Source organism: Cygnus atratus, chromosome 4 (genome assembly GCF_013377495.2).
Source record: "Cygnus atratus isolate AKBS03 ecotype Queensland, Australia chromosome 4, CAtr_DNAZoo_HiC_assembly, whole genome shotgun sequence".
NCBI classification, from domain to species: Eukaryota; Metazoa; Chordata; class Aves; order Anseriformes; family Anatidae; genus Cygnus; species Cygnus atratus.
This window is the reverse complement of record NC_066365.1, coordinates 64,695,910-64,715,276: the sequence shown is the minus strand read 5'-3', so window position 1 is coordinate 64,715,276 and position 19,367 is coordinate 64,695,910. Positions and strand designations below refer to the sequence as shown.

Genomic DNA, 19,367 nt, shown 5'->3' with positions numbered 1-19,367 from the left:
GAAGTGTAACAAGGCAACATGGACCTCAGCACTTCTTTCTCATCCCCTCTTCCCTTCCATGCCGCAGCTTGCCCGCTGACATTGTGCCTGCGAGTGCGGTGCCACGTGCAGGCTGCAATGGGTGCCCCCGGGCTGGAGGGGCTGTGTTTCCCCCCCTTCCTCCTCTCCCCAGCAGGAGCTGGTGCAGCCATCAGGCCATGGTGCCCCAGGTCATGGCTACAGCAATGCGTGCAGCATGGTGGACTCACAAGCCATCCACAAATAGCCTAAAGTCGTATGCTTTTTGGCAATGCTGCGTACCATGAAGGGAGGCCTTTGCAGAAACCGCCACCACGGGGCTCCAGTCTCCTCAGGATGCTGTTGTAGTATGTTACTAATTGAGTACCATTTGCAGATGAGAGATGAGTTTTCTAAAAGTAAATGATTTGGTTAGTTTTGGTGAAAAATATCACTGAAGGGGAATTTGATTGATGTTCCTCATCCCTTTAGAATTCAGAAAATTGTGTCACAGTAGTTTCTTACCTTTTTGAACTCTCCAGACACTTAAAAATGTGTCTAAAAGCACTTAGTTCATTTTAGGACTGTGCCATTCAGCAGCTATTAATTCTCCTGTTTTAAAATTCCCTCTCTGGGCCTCTAATTTTAGTAATAAAACTTAAAGACGTAATTTATTTTGTAGTTAGTTAAAACTTTTCCTTTGTTGTTTGTTTTAATTAACTATGCTTGTTTCTTCCCTGACTCTAGTTGCTTTCCTGTATTCTTTCATTAGGTCTGTGGAAGACATCAGATGTTCAGACACTCTCTCTGCTTCTCTGTGTTTGGCATCTGGGATTCTCACCTCCCAGATCTTCTCTGACAGATCTTTAAACACTCTTCCTCTTCAAGTGAGTGAAAAATCTTTACACTTGCTGTTTGCAGCTTCATTTTCTATGTCTGTTTGCTTCTCATTTCCACTCCCCTTTTGTATTACGTACCTGCTGTCCTGTCCTTATCCTTTCTCTGCATGCTTTGCCCAAAAGAAGCTTTGATCTGTTTCATCAATAGATTGCCATCTGCTAACTGTACTTTATTGGCTTTCATGTTACTATTATGTTGAATATGCTTAGGAAGAGATACAAGACCTTTTAAACATGAATTGCTGTAACAGGAAGAGTGCAGATCGTTAAAAGCAACTTACTAAATCTACCTTGGTCTCAGGATGCACAGCGTCAGGTTATGATATTTTTTTTTTCATATGAGTCACTATTGCACATTTAATCTGGATGATTGTAAGCATTGTTCTTCTGGGAGACTTGTGTCTGAAAACATTTGTTTTATTGTATGTAGAAGATTCCTGGTTTTTACTGGCTGTTAGTGTCAAAAATTGAAAGAAGTAGGTTAAAGACTGCCTGTTGACGTCTTAGACTCCAAGACGATATTGATGCAGCTTGCTAAGGATCAGGGCTGCCCTCAATTCTGGGCACATATCTCATTTGGCGTGAGAGCTTGAGGCAAGGTGCACATGTGGTAGGCTTGATTCACTCCTTCAGCCTGCTGTGGAGGAGGCAAACCAGAAGCAGAGCACATCACATGTAAGGTAGATACCAAGTTTCAATAGACACAACCTTTCTTCAGCTTCCATTGAAAAAAGACTGCTGTATGCCAGGATGTGACATGGGAGAAGTGTGGCTTCTAATTACTTGTTCTCCATGTTATTAACCTTTGATTGGTGGAACTGCTCATGTGCTTCCTCTGCTTCGTTCTCTTCTTCACAGATTTGCTGCCAGGTGGGTACCATAGTTTTTTCTGTAGACAGGAAGGAGCATGGAAATCTTGCTCAAAATGAAATCAAGTCTAGTCTGTAATAACTTGCAGAAAAAGAAAGAAGTGCTAGGAGAAGACTAAGAGAAAGATAACGACAGAAAATATTGTAATGGTGTTTGGTTTTGATTTTCATTCTTGGATCACTGCTGAAGACCATAAAACTAACTAGTAAGGAGGTGGATGAGGAATGGCTTAACTTTTTATTCCAAGCACGGTGGAAAAAATCCTGCATATGTGATAAGAAATTAATGTTGTGTTACCAGCTGTGTATCAACACAACGAAATTGCGAGGTGTTGCCTTCCAGCGAGAGAGTTAAGGAATTCAGTCTTTCACACTTCAATAAGAAAGGGTTATGGAGTGCTGTGAGCACCATCTATCAGTGCACAAATGAAGAGGAGAAAAATAGCGACTAAGGAATTTGTTACTCCAGCAGACAAAGATAGTTGGAAGCGGAAACTAGTCAAATTCAAGCTGAGGATAACGCGACCTTTTTTAGGCCTTAAAGGAATTAGGAAGTGAAATGTTTTTTGGTTCTCCAGTAGGGAATGCTTGAAAACCAAGATGTGCTATTTCTTGCGGAAGACAGATATGCTTCAGTTAAAACAGCTACGAGACTTGAAACAGGAATTCAGAGACATAACTCTAGTGGCTTGAATTTTGCAGGCTAATAATTAATTGGGACAGTCATTAGGGAATTGTTATAGCATAAATCTCCCATTTTTTTGGATCCTTCTTTTTATTTAAGTACATTTACATGAAACTGATACACTTGCTTTTTAAAAGTTGGTAAGTAGAAGTTGTCTTAAGTAAACAGCTTAGCACTAGCTGGCTATATCAGCAAGTGTCCTAGGTCTTCTGTAAACAGAGAAGACTGAGACAGAAATACGCGTCTGTGCTGCCAATTTGAAGTGCTTGCTGTGTTGCTTTGGCATCCTGTTCCCTTGACCCTGCCGTCAAGTGTCCTCTGTGGCTTTTCCACTGTGCTGGAGCAAGAAGTACTCTCGCCAGGGAGAGGGAGCATGTCAGTGTCCTGGGGGACTTGACCATGGTCAGTGTGGGTGTAGCTATGCCACTCCTCTACCACCACCCAAGAAGGCTGTACCTGCAGACGCTCTCCTGCAATATCCACCTGCATGCTGCACATAGAAGCTGGATTGTTGTATTTTCTTGGGGATGTTGCAGAAAATATTAGCTCTTACACGATCTTCAAATTACTGTGAGGAATGTTTCAGGCACAAGCTGTTTCCGGCACAGAGGTCTGATTCCTGCTTCTATATGGGAGAAAAGATCAGAAGGAAAGGACCTCTGTTCCACCATTGGTTTTGCGGATGCAACAGGTAGCCTTGCAGGAGATCAGCAAGACAAATATGGGCATCACCAGTGTGCTTCTGGGCTTTTGAGAGACTGCAACAGAAATGTCTCTCTGCTTCTTTATGATTAACTAACAAAACTTAATCTATTACCTCTTAAATACTTGGAGAGAATTCGAGTCATGGTAAGAAAGTAACTTAATTACATCACATTGATTTCTGAATGGGAAAAGTACATCTCTCATGTTTAACAGAGGGGTAGTGATAATATATCGCTAACTTTCTTTTAGTTAAACTTAATTTGCTTATATAAGGAAAGGAAAAATTAACAAAAAGGCGAGGTGCTTACAGATCTGTGTGCTTTGATGTATAGCATTCTGAATGTAGTAACATTCTCATACTTTGCAAATCTTCCCAAGACCTTTTCTGTGGATTTGAAATTTAGTCTAAGATTTGGCTGCAGAACCAATCAATGCTTTAGCCTAACTGAAAAAAAAAAAGAAAAGAATGGATTTAAGTTTTTAATAGTGTATATTTTAGGTCCCAAAAAATTACTGTGTACTTAATCTGCACACAGAAGCATATACTGCTGTGTGTTCATGTAAGCTGGCATACGAGGGCAAAAAATATCAAGTTCTCCAGTACTGAATCAACTGGAGAATAGGCAAAGCTACAGAAATTACAATAGATAAGTATTGTATGAAATGAGAGTGTCATTCCAGTTTAAATTAATATAAATAAGACTGTATTCATTTACTGTATTTTGGTGTTTTTTTTTTTTGTTTGTTTGTTTTTTTAAACAAAAAAACACCTCTGGTCTTTTCTAGGACTCTGTTACTCTTAATGAGAGACAGAGGCATCAGCTTTTTCAGCTTCTTTAATTTGTTTATATCAGCACATAATCAAAACACTTTTCCCTCTTCCCTGCAGGGAAGGAAATATACCAGAGGAGAACACAAACCAGTAATGCATTAATATGGATGGGTCAGTGAGTTTAGAACTATTTTACAGAGTCAGCAGAATTTATAGTCCATTCAGATACTTCATCTGCACTGTGTGCTTCCCAACATAAGTTTATTTTCTGTTGGAGGCTTTTGTTTGCTTTTAAATTGAGGGAAAGTTTTGTGTTCCAAAGTAAAGCTTTTCCTTTTTTGGTCTAAACCAGAAGTGTATGAATACATATATATATATATATATAAAATAGAAGTTAGTTTAGTAGAAATTAGTTCACTCTGCTTTTAAATGAATGATTACTATCATGATTAGTAAACTCATGTGCTGAGATATTTCTGCACTTGTCTGAGTGCCATTCTCAGTTACATAATAAGTCTAGATATCCTTGTTTTATGATAGAAATTTCCTGTGGTCTGAGATTTTAAACAGTCCCAATTGCCTTTCTACAGCCTGGAGGTTGCCAGCCTGACTCGGGCAGATGCTGATTTGGAGGCATATCGAATGCAGATATGTAAAGAAGTGATTGCTATGATGATGAAGAACATGGTTTTAAGTCACAGCCTCTTTCCTCATGTGGAGAAGAGGATGAGTTCAATTTTTAAAAAACAGTTTCTTGCAATGGAGAAGGAGATTCAGGAAGAGTATGAAAGAAAGGTTGTGGCTTTCACAGCTGAATGTAATCTGGAAACTAGGAAGAAAATGGAGGCTCAACGCCAAAAAGAGAGAGCTGCGAATGAAGAAGCTGAAGAATTAATGAAGAAAGTGAATGAAAAGGTAAATCTTGTATAAAATCAAGATACTTTGCATGATGTGGTTTTATGTAGATGGTTTCTCTTTTAGACTAGGATGGCTGAGTTGTTTGCTTAGAAGACTAATACTATACAATTTAAATGTGTTCAGAAACTCAGATTTGATAAATAGAGTGATTGAATAGACATTTTCTGTGTGTTTTACTTTACCAGGAAAATGAAATTATATCAAGAGTATCGACACTTGAAAACAGAAGTCTATTATTACCCTGATTTTTATTTATTTATTTATTTATTTATTGCATAGTCACTTTTAGCCACCCTTGCAAAGTTGTGTGTTATTATTTGTTATTTTGTATGGTAGTGATTCCAAAGAAATCCAGTCAGACACTGTGTAAAGTATATTGCACATTCAGAGCAGAATCATAAACCTTATCTGCATCATACACCTTAACAATCTAGGTAAAAATTCTCCAAGATTTATATTCTTATTTTGAAGGAAATGAAAATATAAGCTCCACCAAAGACTGATTTCTTCCAGGCCAAGTAAAGGCACGCAGAACAGTCTATATGCAAAGCAGGTAGTGGACTTCTCTTGAAAATAGCCTCTGGGGAGCAGAGGGATAAGTTGTGTTAAGACAGAATATAATCCTTTACAAGTTTAGGGGCTCTGCTTAAGTAAAAGCTTAATGCTTATGTGTGTTACTTTCATCCAAAGATCTCTTTCTGAATGGGTATTATTGCCTAGGATTTCATAGATAGTCATTAGCTGGAAGCAGTGCCTAAGTCTTGACATCCTCTGGTCCAATATCCTATCTGCAAAATCATGCTCTGTTCTTCAATGTCATCTTTCAGGTATAATGATTTTTTTACAATAAAATGGACTGATCTTTTTCCTTTTCATTTTATGTGTCTGGAGGGAAGTCTGCTAGGTTTTGAATATTCTACCTCTGTAACTTTAAAATGCTAACATACCCAAGTTAATGTTCCATGCTTGTCTATAACTCAGCTTATTAGGATGACTTGTGGGAATAAATAGTACAGTTTGTTATTTACCAGTGGGGATTTGTTTCTGGATGTGCAAGTGGATGCATGGGTATTGGATGCGGCACTTCTGAATTTTCAGCTGTTTCATATGGGTTATAGAGACAAAATAAGTTTTGTTTGGAATAGATTCTGTTACACCAGTATATTCCCTTGCACATGCTTGTGTATGCTGTAATTGTAGGCAAAGGTACTATAGTATGCTGAGGTTCTCTGGAAGAACTTTAATTTATCAGGCTGTTGTGTGGAGAAAGCTGGTGGACTTACGTAAGCCAGCTGAACTTCTTTGGGGTTTCCAGGTAATTTTAGATTGTGACTCCAGTGAACCATATTTAGTGAACTCTCACTAAATATGCTCTTAGTCTGGCAATTTTTCTTTGCACAAAATACATTTGATATTGTTTCAGTCTGGTTTATATTAGAAATCCTCAATGTTAGGAGTCAGTGAAAGAATTAAAGCCAATCCAATTCTTGTCCTCATGCATTTATCATCTACTTATGTCCTGTTATCCACCTTTATCCCCTAAAACCGTAATACTAATCATGCTTTCTGAACACAGCAAGAAGCACCAGGATCTATGAAGGAATGTGTTTTAATACTCCCTGTGGAACCTGGTCCAAAAGGACATGCTGGGGAGCTAGGCATGGCTCACACTAGAGCTCCTGCCAGTGGGTGACATCTGAAAAACAGCAGTAAAAAACCAGCTGCAGCACCAACCTCTTCACCCTTCTCAGTCAAAACACAATATATATTCCCTACCCTTTTGGATTAATTGTTTGCTGCCTGCAATGCATCACTTGGGAATGAGGGGTGACCTGTGGGGGGGCTCAGTGCAAAGTACAGTTCTCCCCATATTAATAGGATGAAATTCAGAACAAGACCAACATGCCTATTGTTTAGTAGTTCTGCTGACATTAGAAACATCCTTTGCTCTTTGGGAAATGTATTTTTTGATTCTAAAATGAGTTTATGCCGTCTGAGATTAAAACTATGAATATGTTAAGTCTTACTAGAGAACTATGAGAAAGTATTTCTTGCAAAGAGGCTTTTAAATTAATTGCCATTTAATTCTGCACCATTGTTGTAACTCTAAAGTGGTGCTCTTGGATTAATTTGTAGAAACCAATAGATAAAGTAGGTCACTGATAATAAGAACTTATAAAGATTTGCAGTAGAGTATTTTTTCTAATTTATATTGCTTTTAAAATGCGTGTTTATTGTTCTTTCATTCTTTCTGAATTCTGGAAGTCTATTCAATTTTAATATGATTGCAGAATTGATGAAACATAAGAAATTCATTACATGTATATTCTAAAAAGACTTCATAATGCCTTGGAAGTGTTACCTGGGTTATAAACTGACTGTTGTACAACCCATCATTCCAAGAGATGAAAAACATGGGAAGTGTACATTGATTTAGTATTAGTCTGCATTCAAACCTGAAATGACAGTAATCAGAGTATGCATAAAATACGTATGAACTAGTAGCAATGATACTTTAAAAAATGTTGAATACTGAATATCACTTCAGATATATTTATTTTTCTCTTTTCTGCAGCCTGCTGTTGAATACAGAACTCTTCTGGATAGACTTCACAGGCTGGAGCAGGACCACCTGAAGAGGTTCCTTCTGGTAAAGCAGGAGGAATATTTTGCAAAAGCTTATAGACAACTGGCTATTTCCCAGAGAAAGGAGCTCCATAACATCTTTTTTACACAGATAACAAATGCTACCTTAAAGGGAGAACTGAAATTGGAAGCAGCTAAAGCATTAGTGCAAGATTACTCTAAAATACAGGTAATAGGATGACAGCTTCATTCCTAACTTAATGACAGAATCCAAACGCACAGTAACTTCTGTGAAATGTTTCAGGAAAATATCTGCACTCATATATAGAAGATATTATCCATATGTTAGCACTTTTTATAACTAATTTTCATAGGAGTAACATTCAAAATATATATTGCTATCATTATGGACATTTAGATATCTGCACAACGTACATATGTTGTTATATATATATATATAAGCTCACTGTTTTTTCACCTGTAAGAAATTTTTAACTTTTCATTATTAATGAACAAATTTGGCCTGATATCCGTAGGTGTTAGTTGAAATTAACATTACATCTAATTAGATATATTTGTTCACATTCCTTCCTCCCTGTAGGGAGACATTGAAGAGTTAATGGATTTTTTGCAAGCTAGCAAGAAATACCATCTGAATAGAAGATTTGCTTACAGAGAGTATCTTATAAGTAAGGTACAGTTAATGGATTCTCAAGCTTCTACTCTTATAAATGCAGCAGCAACCCAGATATCAGCTCTCATTAATAAGATGGAAAGGTAAATATCTCAGCTGATTTTTTAAGTCAGTTTTAAAGTCAGTTTAAAAATTACCAAATATTGCATCTGTTGGTATGATAATCTGATTTACCTATTTTTTTTTAACCTTTGCTTGCTCATCTTTTTACTTGTCCTGTTTGCTGCCATGTTGGAATCATACTCTTAAGTTTAGCCTCAAGATTTTGTTGATCAGAGAGAGGTTCCTCCAGTATGCTTGCACTGATTTGCCTGTTTTGCTAAAATCTGCAGCTGTGTGGCTCAAAGACAAAAATAAATCTCTTGGCATAGGAAATACAATTTAGGCACATCTTCCACAGAGAGTTCCTTTCCATCAGTTCATGCTTCTTTTTAGAATTGGATTATATAAGAAACGTTCCGAGATGTTTTCACAGATGTCGTTATGTGAAGAGCCTTAATGAGAAACTCTTTTCTGTACGACCACTGCATCCATGGATCAAATCATTGAAATGAACAACTGGGACTTCTCAAGCTGGAAAAATAGTTGTATGTCTGTTGCTGCACTTAATAGTCAAAAAACATATTAACAGGATGGGGAGGAAACATCTAGTATTAGTAATCCAAGACCTTGTAGATCTCATCCCCAAAAATATATTTTAATGGGAGGGATGCTTGCACACAAAAAAACAAAACTCTCTGCAAAAACAATCAACCTCTTCCCCCTTAAAGGATCGTTAACATGATGAAAAATAAATTCTGTAGCACTCTCTTTTCAAACTTCATAGAGTGGTAGTACTCTGCAGGCAAAGGAAACGTGACCGTAGTTGGAGATGGCATTTGTAGAGAAGAAATCCCATCTGATTTTTTGGGTGTAGAACTACTTATTTTTCTCTAACTTCCCATACCTGCTGGGGCATGAATTCCATTCAAGCAAATTTTGGCCAAACTGTTATGTTATTTATTCTTTAGATGTTGAGATTATAAAGCTGCAGAATCTAGTAATACAGATCATTTGCTAGACCTTTTTCTACAAGCAAACTGAAATATCTTTGTATAAACCCAGAGGAAGTTACAATCTGTGCTAGGAAGGCTTAAATTTCAGTTTTTAACTCTAAACTGATTTGGGGAATATTTATAATTTGGGGTGTTACAATTTGAGCAGGTGTAGTTTGGTTTGATGGTTTGGTACTTTAAATTTGTATCCATAATATCCTCTTAAGTTTCATATTAGCATTGAATTTGCTTGTCTAAATATAAATACAGGTCTGTCTTAATCTGTTATGCCTAACATTGATAATGGTACTTAAACTTACAGTTAAAAAATGGAATTCTAAAATGCAGAGCTATTTATATTGAGAAGAGAAACTGATATACCACAGGTAAACAGAATTGAGGAATACATAAAACAGCACATAAATGATGAGGGGAGAGGTCGTAATAAGATGTTTAAAATTTATCAGATAGAAAGGCAATTCAAAATTAACATGAAAAAGTTTATGTGTAGCCAGAAATAAAGGTTATAAAAAGCAAAATGAAACCAAGCCAAAACAATTCTAGGGAGATTTGTGAAGATTTTAAATGAAGTAAAGCAGCCATGGTTTTCAAGCTGAGCTTTCTAAAGATAGCAGTTAAATAAAATATCCCATTTGTTAGGACTGGCTGTGTGTACTCAGTGCTGTTTGGAAAGCAAGTCTGTGAGCTGCAGTGCCAAAACGCAGGAAAGCAAGTTCTAAAATTCGGATGGTAATTATAGATTTGTAGGGTTGTCTAGCTAGGCGTTTTGTATTTTCCCTTAACAAATAAATGAGTCAAAAGGTGATACTTGAGGCAATATTTACCCTGATGTTGTTCTGGGTATACCCAGAGGTGCCAGGTTCGTCACATTTTTAAACTACAGCATTTGTAGCATGTTGCATTGTTCTTTAGTGAGTATCTGAACTCCCACAAGAAGTTTAATTTCTTGTTTGCTCTCCTAAAAAGCTTAGTCCAGTTCTGCTGATTCACTAGTTATGAACAATTCAAGCTCCTTTATAAATTTCTCCAAAAACTGTAATATTTATGAGACCTCAAGCATTTCTTGTGAATTGTTTTTAAAGTAGGCAGTTGATTATCTTTGACATAAAAGATCAAAGCAAAACATCTTATGTTGGTCTCTTATTCTTGTGAATATTCTTCATTTATGTGGATCTTGATATAACCAAAGTAGTTTTCCAATCTGTCTTGCTGGACCTTTCAGGAAGTAGGCACTGGAAAGTGAACACATCCAGTGGTAATGCATCAGTATAAAGCTTTCTCATAATCTCTTAACCTTTTCTGCTTGCAGCTCTTTTCTGTATAAGGCATTTATTGCCCTGAATTATTTCCCTCAATTGTGATGGCAATATGCTAGCTCAGTGGGTGAAATCCTGAAGTAGCTGAAGTTCAGTAACATCGACATTGTCTTGCAGGTTCTGTCTGTATGGTTTGTTTTGTGTCAACCTCCATACACAGCTTTTCTGCTTCATCAGTTATGCTTCAGTCTCTCCTGCATCTTCTCTAGCTTTCATAAATCAATCTTCCTTTGCTCTGGTCCAGCTTTCCGTAGACAGTTCTCCATAGCATGTAATATGAACTGCTGCTTTTTACTTTTAGTACCCTCATTTCACATTTTCTCCTAAACTTGTTGGCTTTTGCTCAGTACAGCGAAATCAAGGTTTGCCTCCAATTGACCTCTGATACTGGCTGCTAATGAGTGCACACTTCATCTCTGTACCTTCAAAGATGCTTACTGCATTTAGGCGAATCCGCCTGTAAACATCCTTGTCGTTACTGCAGTATTTTCCTTCATTAACATTCTCCTTGTTCAAAGACATTAAACATGTGTCTGCACATTTCTTCGGTGATTAGATGTCTCATATGCCGAGAGCAAGCAGTTTATCACACAGTCTATACTGTCTCACTATCTTTCTTCTCTCCTTTTATTTTGTATTTTAGTTCACAGTCCTTTGGGAACAGGGCGCCTTTTAATTCTAGTATTCTAATTACTTTTATACTGTATTTATATGAAACCAGAAATGAAGGTCTCTTGCCATAGAATTACCATAATACTAATTAAATTTCTATAGATTGTCATAGTGGCACTATTTTGTTACCTGGGCTTTCTAAATAAGTAGATTCCAAATAAATAAAGAGATAGATCTTACAGTACTACATAACATGCAGTTTGGGTTGTGGACCTGCTGGATCTCTAAATCAACAACCCCAAACTGAAATAACGTAACTCTTTTTTTTTTTTTTTTTTTTTTTTTTTAATCCTAAGAATAGGTGGGTATATATCGTCTTCCAGTCGTTCAATGTTGCATGGCTATTCTGAAATCTTTCACTTGTGGGATGGTTCCAGCACATCCATCTTTTTCTATTGCAGTCCCTTTCACTGCCCTGGACGGGGATTTTAATTGGATGCAGCAAGGCTGGGTTTATTTCTTCAACACGAGGCAGGCTGAAGGTGTTAAAAATAATATCTTGGTTATTATCTTACCTTACTTTCTTACTATAATAAATCTACCTTTGATTCACTAATCTTTTGCGTTGGGCTTGATGAAAAGGAGGTATTAGAGCTAACAAGTATAGATAGAAAACTTGGTGCTGTTGAGTCTGTTATTGTTGGGGGTTTTTTGAACATAACACTGAAATTATTTGCTTTCAAGACAAAAATGACTTTGCCAGAAGATCTGTGAATGATGTCTGGTGAATGATGCTCTCAAGTTACTGAGAGGTATTTTAATCTGCCTTCTGTAGAAGATTAGAAAAATTCAGCAGACATTGGAAGACACCTTTGTAAAAGAAAGCCCTGTCTGGTTGACGTAACTGTGTAATAAAGCAGCTCAGAGTTTCTTTCCAGCACTTTCAGTACGCAGGGGATATTTTGTGGCCTACTCAGATACCTGCAGCTGCTTGAGCAGTAGATAGAGAGGTGTGAATTGTGGAATCTGGATACCACATTTCTATTGCAGTGCCTGCAAACAAGCTAAGACGTACATCTTCTGCGTTATTTCTTTTAGCTTGTATTTTGAAGATTTTACTTGGAATAAAGCTATGACAGTATCAACAAATCCTAATAGAGTAGGATCCTGTACTTTCTGGAAAAGGATTCTGGTGGTAGATTGCGATCTTTAGCCACATCTCTAGTTTATTATTTGGGCTAGGTATTATTTTTGGAATGGGGATTTGGAAGAGCAACATATTAATGTCTTGATTTTCAGAGATTTTGCAAAATTATTTTGAATCCAAGCTCTGTGAATAATGTTCATGTCTTATGAAAATGGGGATTTGGAAAATAAACCAGAAGGTGTTTAGACAACATCCAGATTCAGTTTAGGAATTGGTGCTTTCTGTTCAAAATTCCATTTTGACCTTTTTAACCCTGCATTTTGGAAGCTCACTATGCTTAACATTAAAAATTACAAGTTAAAAATGCCCAACAGCCTTGTCTGACTGCATTATGATTTTCATTTATTCTTCTGTTTTCTGAGAAAGATTTGGGAAAATTCTGGTGTAGATAGGATAGTGGGAAATTTTAGAAGTTCAATTTCGGTTTATGTAGAGGGAGATTTTCTTAACCATCATGCTGTCTAAGTAACTACGATTGGGATTTTGCTTACTCTTTGATGTTAAGTAATACAGCAGCTGGAGGTAGATCATTGTCCTAAACTCCAATTTGAAAGCACTGTGCGCTTAAGGGTGAGGATTTGCGCTGCCAGAGTATTGTATTTCACTGTTAGCTTGAAATGTTTAAAAATGTTCTGATTTAAATGCAATAGAAAATGTGAATATAAGTCTGTTCATGGATATGATTGCTTTGTATCTTTAAAATATTTTTAAAGTGTTTTTATTTGGTTAAATTACATCCTTAAAAGACAAAATTGTTTCTAATTACTATTTATAAAGGACATCCAGAGTTGCATTCCAGTGGCGTTAAATGAAAAATGTAAATATTATGAATAATATATAAGGTTTAAAATGTCTCATTTGAATATTGCTTACATTACTAACTGATATGTAGTTGGTTTTGCATTTGCCTTCCCTTCCTTCCTTCTTCACATTCCTTCTTTATAAATGTTCACTCTACCCTCACAAACTGGCTTCATTTTGCACTCATCTTTGAGATTACGACTCTCTTTCTATTATCCACTTGTTTCTTTGAGTCTCCCCAGATATTACTGCTAAAAAAAAATAAAGATCTTTCTGTGTGGCTACTTTGTTGAGCCTTTGAATGGTACTAATTACTTCAAATATCCTTTTGCTCATAAGAATTTAGGATAACAGACTTCAAACACTATTATTACAGAGCGGGTCATCTGCCTGAAAGTCATTTGGGACTTCTGCTGGATCGAGCTGAGACTGAAATTAATTCTGTTAAACAGAAATTTGATCATGATTTGAAACAAGAAAAGCAAAAGCTTCATCAGAAACTCATTATCAAGCGAAGGCGGGAAATGTTGCAAAAGGTAATTATTTTCAGTATATTTATTTTCACAGGGCTTAACATGAAGAAAAAATTGAATGAGTTAAAAAGTAAAGCATAGTTCTTAGGATGGGGGTCGACACTGCCAGGAGCACAGATGAAAATAAATGTCTGTTCTTTTTATCTGTGTGCCACCATTTGCTGTGTTAAGTATTCAGAAATTAATAGCTGTTCTTTAAAAATTAAAAATTTTAAAAATGCAAGGAATTGACCTAAGTAGAGAAACTCATGAAGCCTATCTACTTAGTATTACCTGTTCCAGGGAGGTGTTAGAAGCCTCTGTGCAGACAGGCAAAAGACCAGCGAGGTTCTGGAATCAGTGAGGGAGATGGCACAGATCTGTGACAGTCATTGTTTCCTGTGGATTTTCTGGCTGGGACTTAAATGTTTTTTTATTGCACAGTTAAAATTCCTGCAGGTCAACTACAAAACTCTGCCTAAAGGATGTAGGAAAAACTACATTAGGTTCTTTACATTGGATTAGGTGATATATCTCTAGGTGACCAAAATTAGGTGAGATTAATTTTACCTTTTGTGGGATATGTGTTTCAGTGTTTTCTACTCTTTAACAGATGTCGCTGCAAAGAGGGACGGTAGGTATAAAGATGTAGACTTCCATTTGTTGTCTTTATTCTCAGTATAGGTAGCTTTGGTTTAGCTTTCTGGTGAAATTGCTGCTTGCTGTAAGAAGGGGAAAATCAAAAACAAATACAAAGAACAACAACAAAACATTTTTATTTTATTTTCTTCTTCATCGGTATTTATTTGATCCAGATTTACTTCGGGAACGCTGCCAGATCATTACAATTCAGCTGTTTGTCATTATGTCAAACCACGAGGCCATACTTTTTTTTAGGTGTTAGCCCTTCTATCTAACAATAATCCAAATTATCACAGGCCTGTTTGTTGCACACAAAGCCATGATGTTGAGGATTAAGTTAGTCTCTGGATGCTGAAAAGCAGTTTCGAGAGCACTTAAAACCAAAAGTAGAAACTTTGCTTTGCTATGAAATTTGTAATTAAAGAGCTGGAATTTGAGAGCTGTTCCTTCTCTTAATCTTGTTCCTCTTTTCAAAAATGAATCAGCAGAAAGAGCATCGAAAGGAGCAGCTGTCACTAGGGGACCCCTTCAAAACCACTAAGGAGGTCACTCACTACCTGAGCCACTGGAAAAATCTTCTGAATGATCACGCCATTGAATTTGAAGAACTTACTGAAAAGCTTGATAATGAGGCCAGTGAAGACCTGAAAGACCTTATATTTAGTCTAACAGAGAAAGCTGTTGAGGAGCTTAAGCGTGTTCAGTATGGAATATTTGTGCAAGAGCTGGTAAAGCTCAACGTGCCAAAGATGTTCCTGCTGGAAGCTGTGGAAGAGCATAAAAAAGAGATCATTGTTCAACGTGAACAGCTTGAAAGGGAAGAACATGAAAAGCGCATGGTTGTTGAAGAATTGCTGCAGCTCACGAGACAAAAACTAAGCCAAGAACTGGAAGCTAGGTTTTCGGAACAAAAAAAACTAAGGAGCTGGGAACAGTCGGTATTCATGCAAGTATCTCTATGCCTTTTTCTTAGTTATTCTTGTAAACAATGATGAGCTAGGAGTTGTCATACCTGTCTGAATGTAGTTGTTAATGATCAATTATATGTCATGCACCTGGGAATTGATTTCTCACAAGTGCTCAGCCCCTGCAGAGCCAGCAACATGCACTGACAGTCTGACACTTCAGTAGAGTTTCCAGGAAACAGAATTTTTGAAACCAAAAGGTGTAGTGGTATTTTTATACTTGACTTCACTTTGTATCAGGTGTCACTTGTACATCGTTCATTATTATTCTTGGTTCATTCTCAGAGGTCCAACACTTTGCAAATGTCATTTCGGATGTCAAGCCTAATGAGCCCTGCACTCAATTTTGATACATTCATTCCAGCTGCAAGTCAAGCCTTATTCATCAGGTGCTCATTTTATGTTTTACAGAAGCATTTCTACGTATTTCATAAATATACAGCACAGTAGTGTACCTGTGTGGTTCAAGAGATCCACACATGACACTTGGCCAGTCTGTCCTGCTGACAAAGTGCTGCTGATACCGAGGCCCCAAGCTGCTTCATACCTCTTCTTTAAAGTAAAACAGTTTTGTGCAGGCAGTTTTGTCCTGACAGCATCTCTGTAAGTTTTTCTGCTGTACCGTGTAAAGCCACATAAAAGAAATAGGAAAAGAAACCTTGCCCATTGCATGTTTGCTTTGTTAGAGGAAAAAAATCCATTTGTGTCTTAGTTTAGTTTTTAATTTCAAAGCCCTTGTACTTTATTCAGCATTTTAAATACTTTTTCTATAAGCTATTTCAGTGTATCTTCTAACTTGTCTTATTATCTCTGAATATATTGCTGAGAACAGACCTGCAAGAACAAGGAAGTAGATTGTATGACCCAGCAAGTCTTTCGTTTTTATAACTTATGATTCCATGATAATTGTGTTCTAGTCTGCAGTGTCTAGATGCAATACACCTGATGTATTGTTAGATGCTATCTGTTTACTGCAATAGTAAGCTGATTGTTTTTTCCAGTAAAATACTGGCAAATACATACAAAAACTGCAGCATTACGCAACTATTCTACCAAAAGTCTCTTAAAATCTGTCACTTTATGTTCAGTCCACTGTCAATTTTGAGATTTCTATCACAGTTCCCAGCTCTTTCTTTTGTGTTCTCATCTGCTATTTTTCACAAAGAATTATTTTGAATGATAGCTTTTCATTTCTGTTGCTACTGAAGAGATAATAAGTTAGTCCAAAATTCCTGTGAAGACTTTTTTTTTCAGTGCTGAAAGTCCTTATTAAGTATAGACTTTACAAAATTGTGATTTGCAGTCTTTACATACACAGACACACACACATATACACGTATGCACACGCACACACACTGTATTTTCTCCTAATGAATGTCTTAAGACAACATGAGAAATGGTAAGTATATTGGAAATGCTTATTTGGAGTAATACTGCATTAATTTTTTTAGGTGAAAACTTTACAGCATATTAAGATGTTTTAATTTAGGATGTAACGGTACTTTGCTGAATCAGTAAACAGAAATAAGATCTATTTAGACGCAGGATTTCTAAACCCAGGAATATTTTAGTGGAACTATGAGGTACTGTATAACTATGATATGTTGAATTAAAGCTTCAGTCTTAATGGAACATACAGTATAATATAATAATAATAAGCTACTTTAAAAAAAGTGATGTTCATGCTTTTAATGCAAATGCATTTTTGGGAAAGAGAATTTGTTCAAAAGAAAAGTTAAACTACTTTTATGAAATACTCTTAAATATTTCAGTCACAAGATCAGAACATGAATATAGTCTAAGGTTAGTCAAAACTGGAAGATGAATTTAGGCTTTAGCATGTTCTATTTTTAAGTCAACTTCAGCTTGGCCTGATGCATAGTTCCCTAGACTTCTGTGTTGAGAACCTTCCTTTGACAAAATAGGAACTTTTTGAGTGATTCAAATTGTTAAAATATAATCCATGTTGTTCAGACTACTAAAAGCTTTTTTACAAAGAATAGGTCAAACCACTTGGTGATGGGGCAGGTGACATACGTGAGTTTATAATACAGACATACTTTTTCATTTTATTTTTCTCCCCTCTCAGTCGCTTGGACTGCTAAGTGCTGAGAAACAGCACAGGGAGGCTTTACAAGAAGCCTTTGTCTTGATTACAGCCCTAACAGCCCTAAATTCGGGGTTTGTATTGTCTGAAGTGGTAGAAAGATTCTGTACTTAGGAAGTTTGCTCAAATTTGTATTATTTTTTATTCCAAACGTGTTTCCTTTTGAAAATGATGTTTTACAGTCAAGGAGGTACTGTACTTAGAATTTAAGGTATGCTCATGGGTATTTTAAACATACTGAGCAGCTCAGTCCTATGTGAGATGAATAACTGATTTATACACAATGTAAAGAAGAATGATCATGGTCCTGTAAAGTATTCTTGTGCATGTCTTTAAAATTTTATGGAAAATTGTCTGTATCACTGAACAGCAAATGGCTTTCATTGTTTATTTTTTTCTTTTAACAGGCATCTTCTAAGTTTGCCCCTTTCACTATCCGAAGAGGAATTGCTTAAAATGAGACAAGAGTTCCACTGCTGCTTTTCTCAGGTGGATAGCAGCTTGGCTCTGCCCAAGATAAGAGCTAGAACTTTGCTTCAGGCTTTTGAGCTGGAGCAAAGGGATGCGGAGCTGCTGAAAGTTGATCAGAATTTAGCAATGACCAATAAACAGGTAGGCACAATGTGGGATCGGTGTGGGGATGGGTGAGGTGTTCATGCATGCATCCACAGTTGTCGGCCTGATCTGCAGATGAATTCCATAGCTTCTCCATAGAGATGACAGTGATGTATGCTTCTCCTGTGTGTGGATTGGTAAACCTTAAAGATAACTGTTTGAGCAGCAGTCAGATATGCTTCCTTCACATACACCTGCACACCTGCATAGATCTACTGCTTGTGTGTCCTCCAGCCTTGCCAAGATGAAGGCATCTGTATAAAGAAACGGTTGGGTGACCAAAAGGGGACTCATCTGAGGAGAGTCCACTGAAATGTCAAAAACTGGAGAGATGATAAGCCTGACTCTGAACATCAGGGACAAGTTAGGTCCTTTACAACCCAAACTGAGATTTCTCTTGCAAACCCTCCACTTCACTAAATTTGGCACTAAAGTAAGGAAGGACATTATTGCCTCTTGATAATAACATGGGCTTGATTTCAGATTCTTCTTTCCAAAATAATTGGACACGTACAGAGGTAGTTTTATTTTGTTTATTTTAAATCTAGATAATAAGATAATCTAGATAGTCTAATAAGTAGATTTAAAGTTAGAGAGACTTTCCCAACAAGAAATATCTATCAAATGTAGCACTTTTTTTGTTTGTCTGTTTTGTTTTGTTTTTAATAACACTGAAGGGTGTTAAATTCCTTTTGTAAGATGTAAAATCTATGGAATCATAAATTGTTTTCTGTTCTTAAACACGAGAAAGAAAATTGTTTCCTGTATAATTTTTCTGATACAATCGTAAAAGGAGTACTTTCTCTTACTTTGTTTTGGTTCAGTTATGTTTTCTAAATGTGTAAACTAACTTGGTATAATTATATTGGGAAGTAGGCTAGTTCAAAACCTTAATAATTTCTGAATTACTTAAGAACGAAAATGACTTTGCAATAGCCTTATAGTTGAACAAGTGTTATCATTTCCGTGAGAGTTCATTATACTTAGTTGATATTCTTGTAAAGATATATAAAGGTCAAGAATAATTTGATTGCATGAATTGGTGCCTATTAATACTATCAGGTTCATTTGTGATTCATATACTGTCTCTCAAAAACAATGCAGTTCTTAAATTAATTTTCTTTGTTCATTTTTAACTGTGCTGAGGAAACTATGTATCAGTATGTATCAGTTAACATCTTCTTTTATTGTCACTACTAAAGGTTATATAAAATCAAATTTATAGCAGTTTTCATGGAAAGGGTGAATGAATGAAATTTAAATGAAATGAATGAAATTTTAAAAAGGAGTTTCCAGTTTTATCTGAATGTCTGAAAGGAATCATCAGAATGAATGCACAGCACATGCATTTCAGAAATATTTTCTTAGTGAAATTTGTCCTTGTTAAGTGTTTCATTAATTGGTGAATCT

General features: G+C 36.4%; 1 protein-coding gene across 5 annotated transcripts in view; it reads left to right on the top strand.

The window, feature by feature from the left end:
* The window catches only part of EVC2 (EvC ciliary complex subunit 2), a 106,915-nt gene that overhangs the window by 30,224 nt on the left and 57,324 nt on the right, over positions 1-19,367 (top strand). For 4 of the 5 annotated variants that reach the window (XR_004778746.2, XM_035547291.2, XM_035547290.2 and 1 more), the window contains 6 exons: positions 4,518-4,842; positions 7,421-7,660; positions 8,033-8,208; positions 13,493-13,652; positions 14,756-15,216; positions 17,750-17,954. Coding sequence is in view for 4 of the 5 variants with exons in the window: in XM_035547291.2 (XP_035403184.2) it covers positions 4,518-4,842; positions 7,421-7,660; positions 8,033-8,208; positions 13,493-13,652; positions 14,756-15,216; positions 17,750-17,954 (1,567 nt within the window). In the remaining variant the exon portion in view is untranslated. The remainder of the gene's footprint in view (positions 1-4,517; positions 4,843-7,420; positions 7,661-8,032; positions 8,209-13,492; positions 13,653-14,755; positions 15,217-17,749; positions 17,955-19,367) is intronic. The other variant, XM_035547292.2, reaches the window with a different exon arrangement.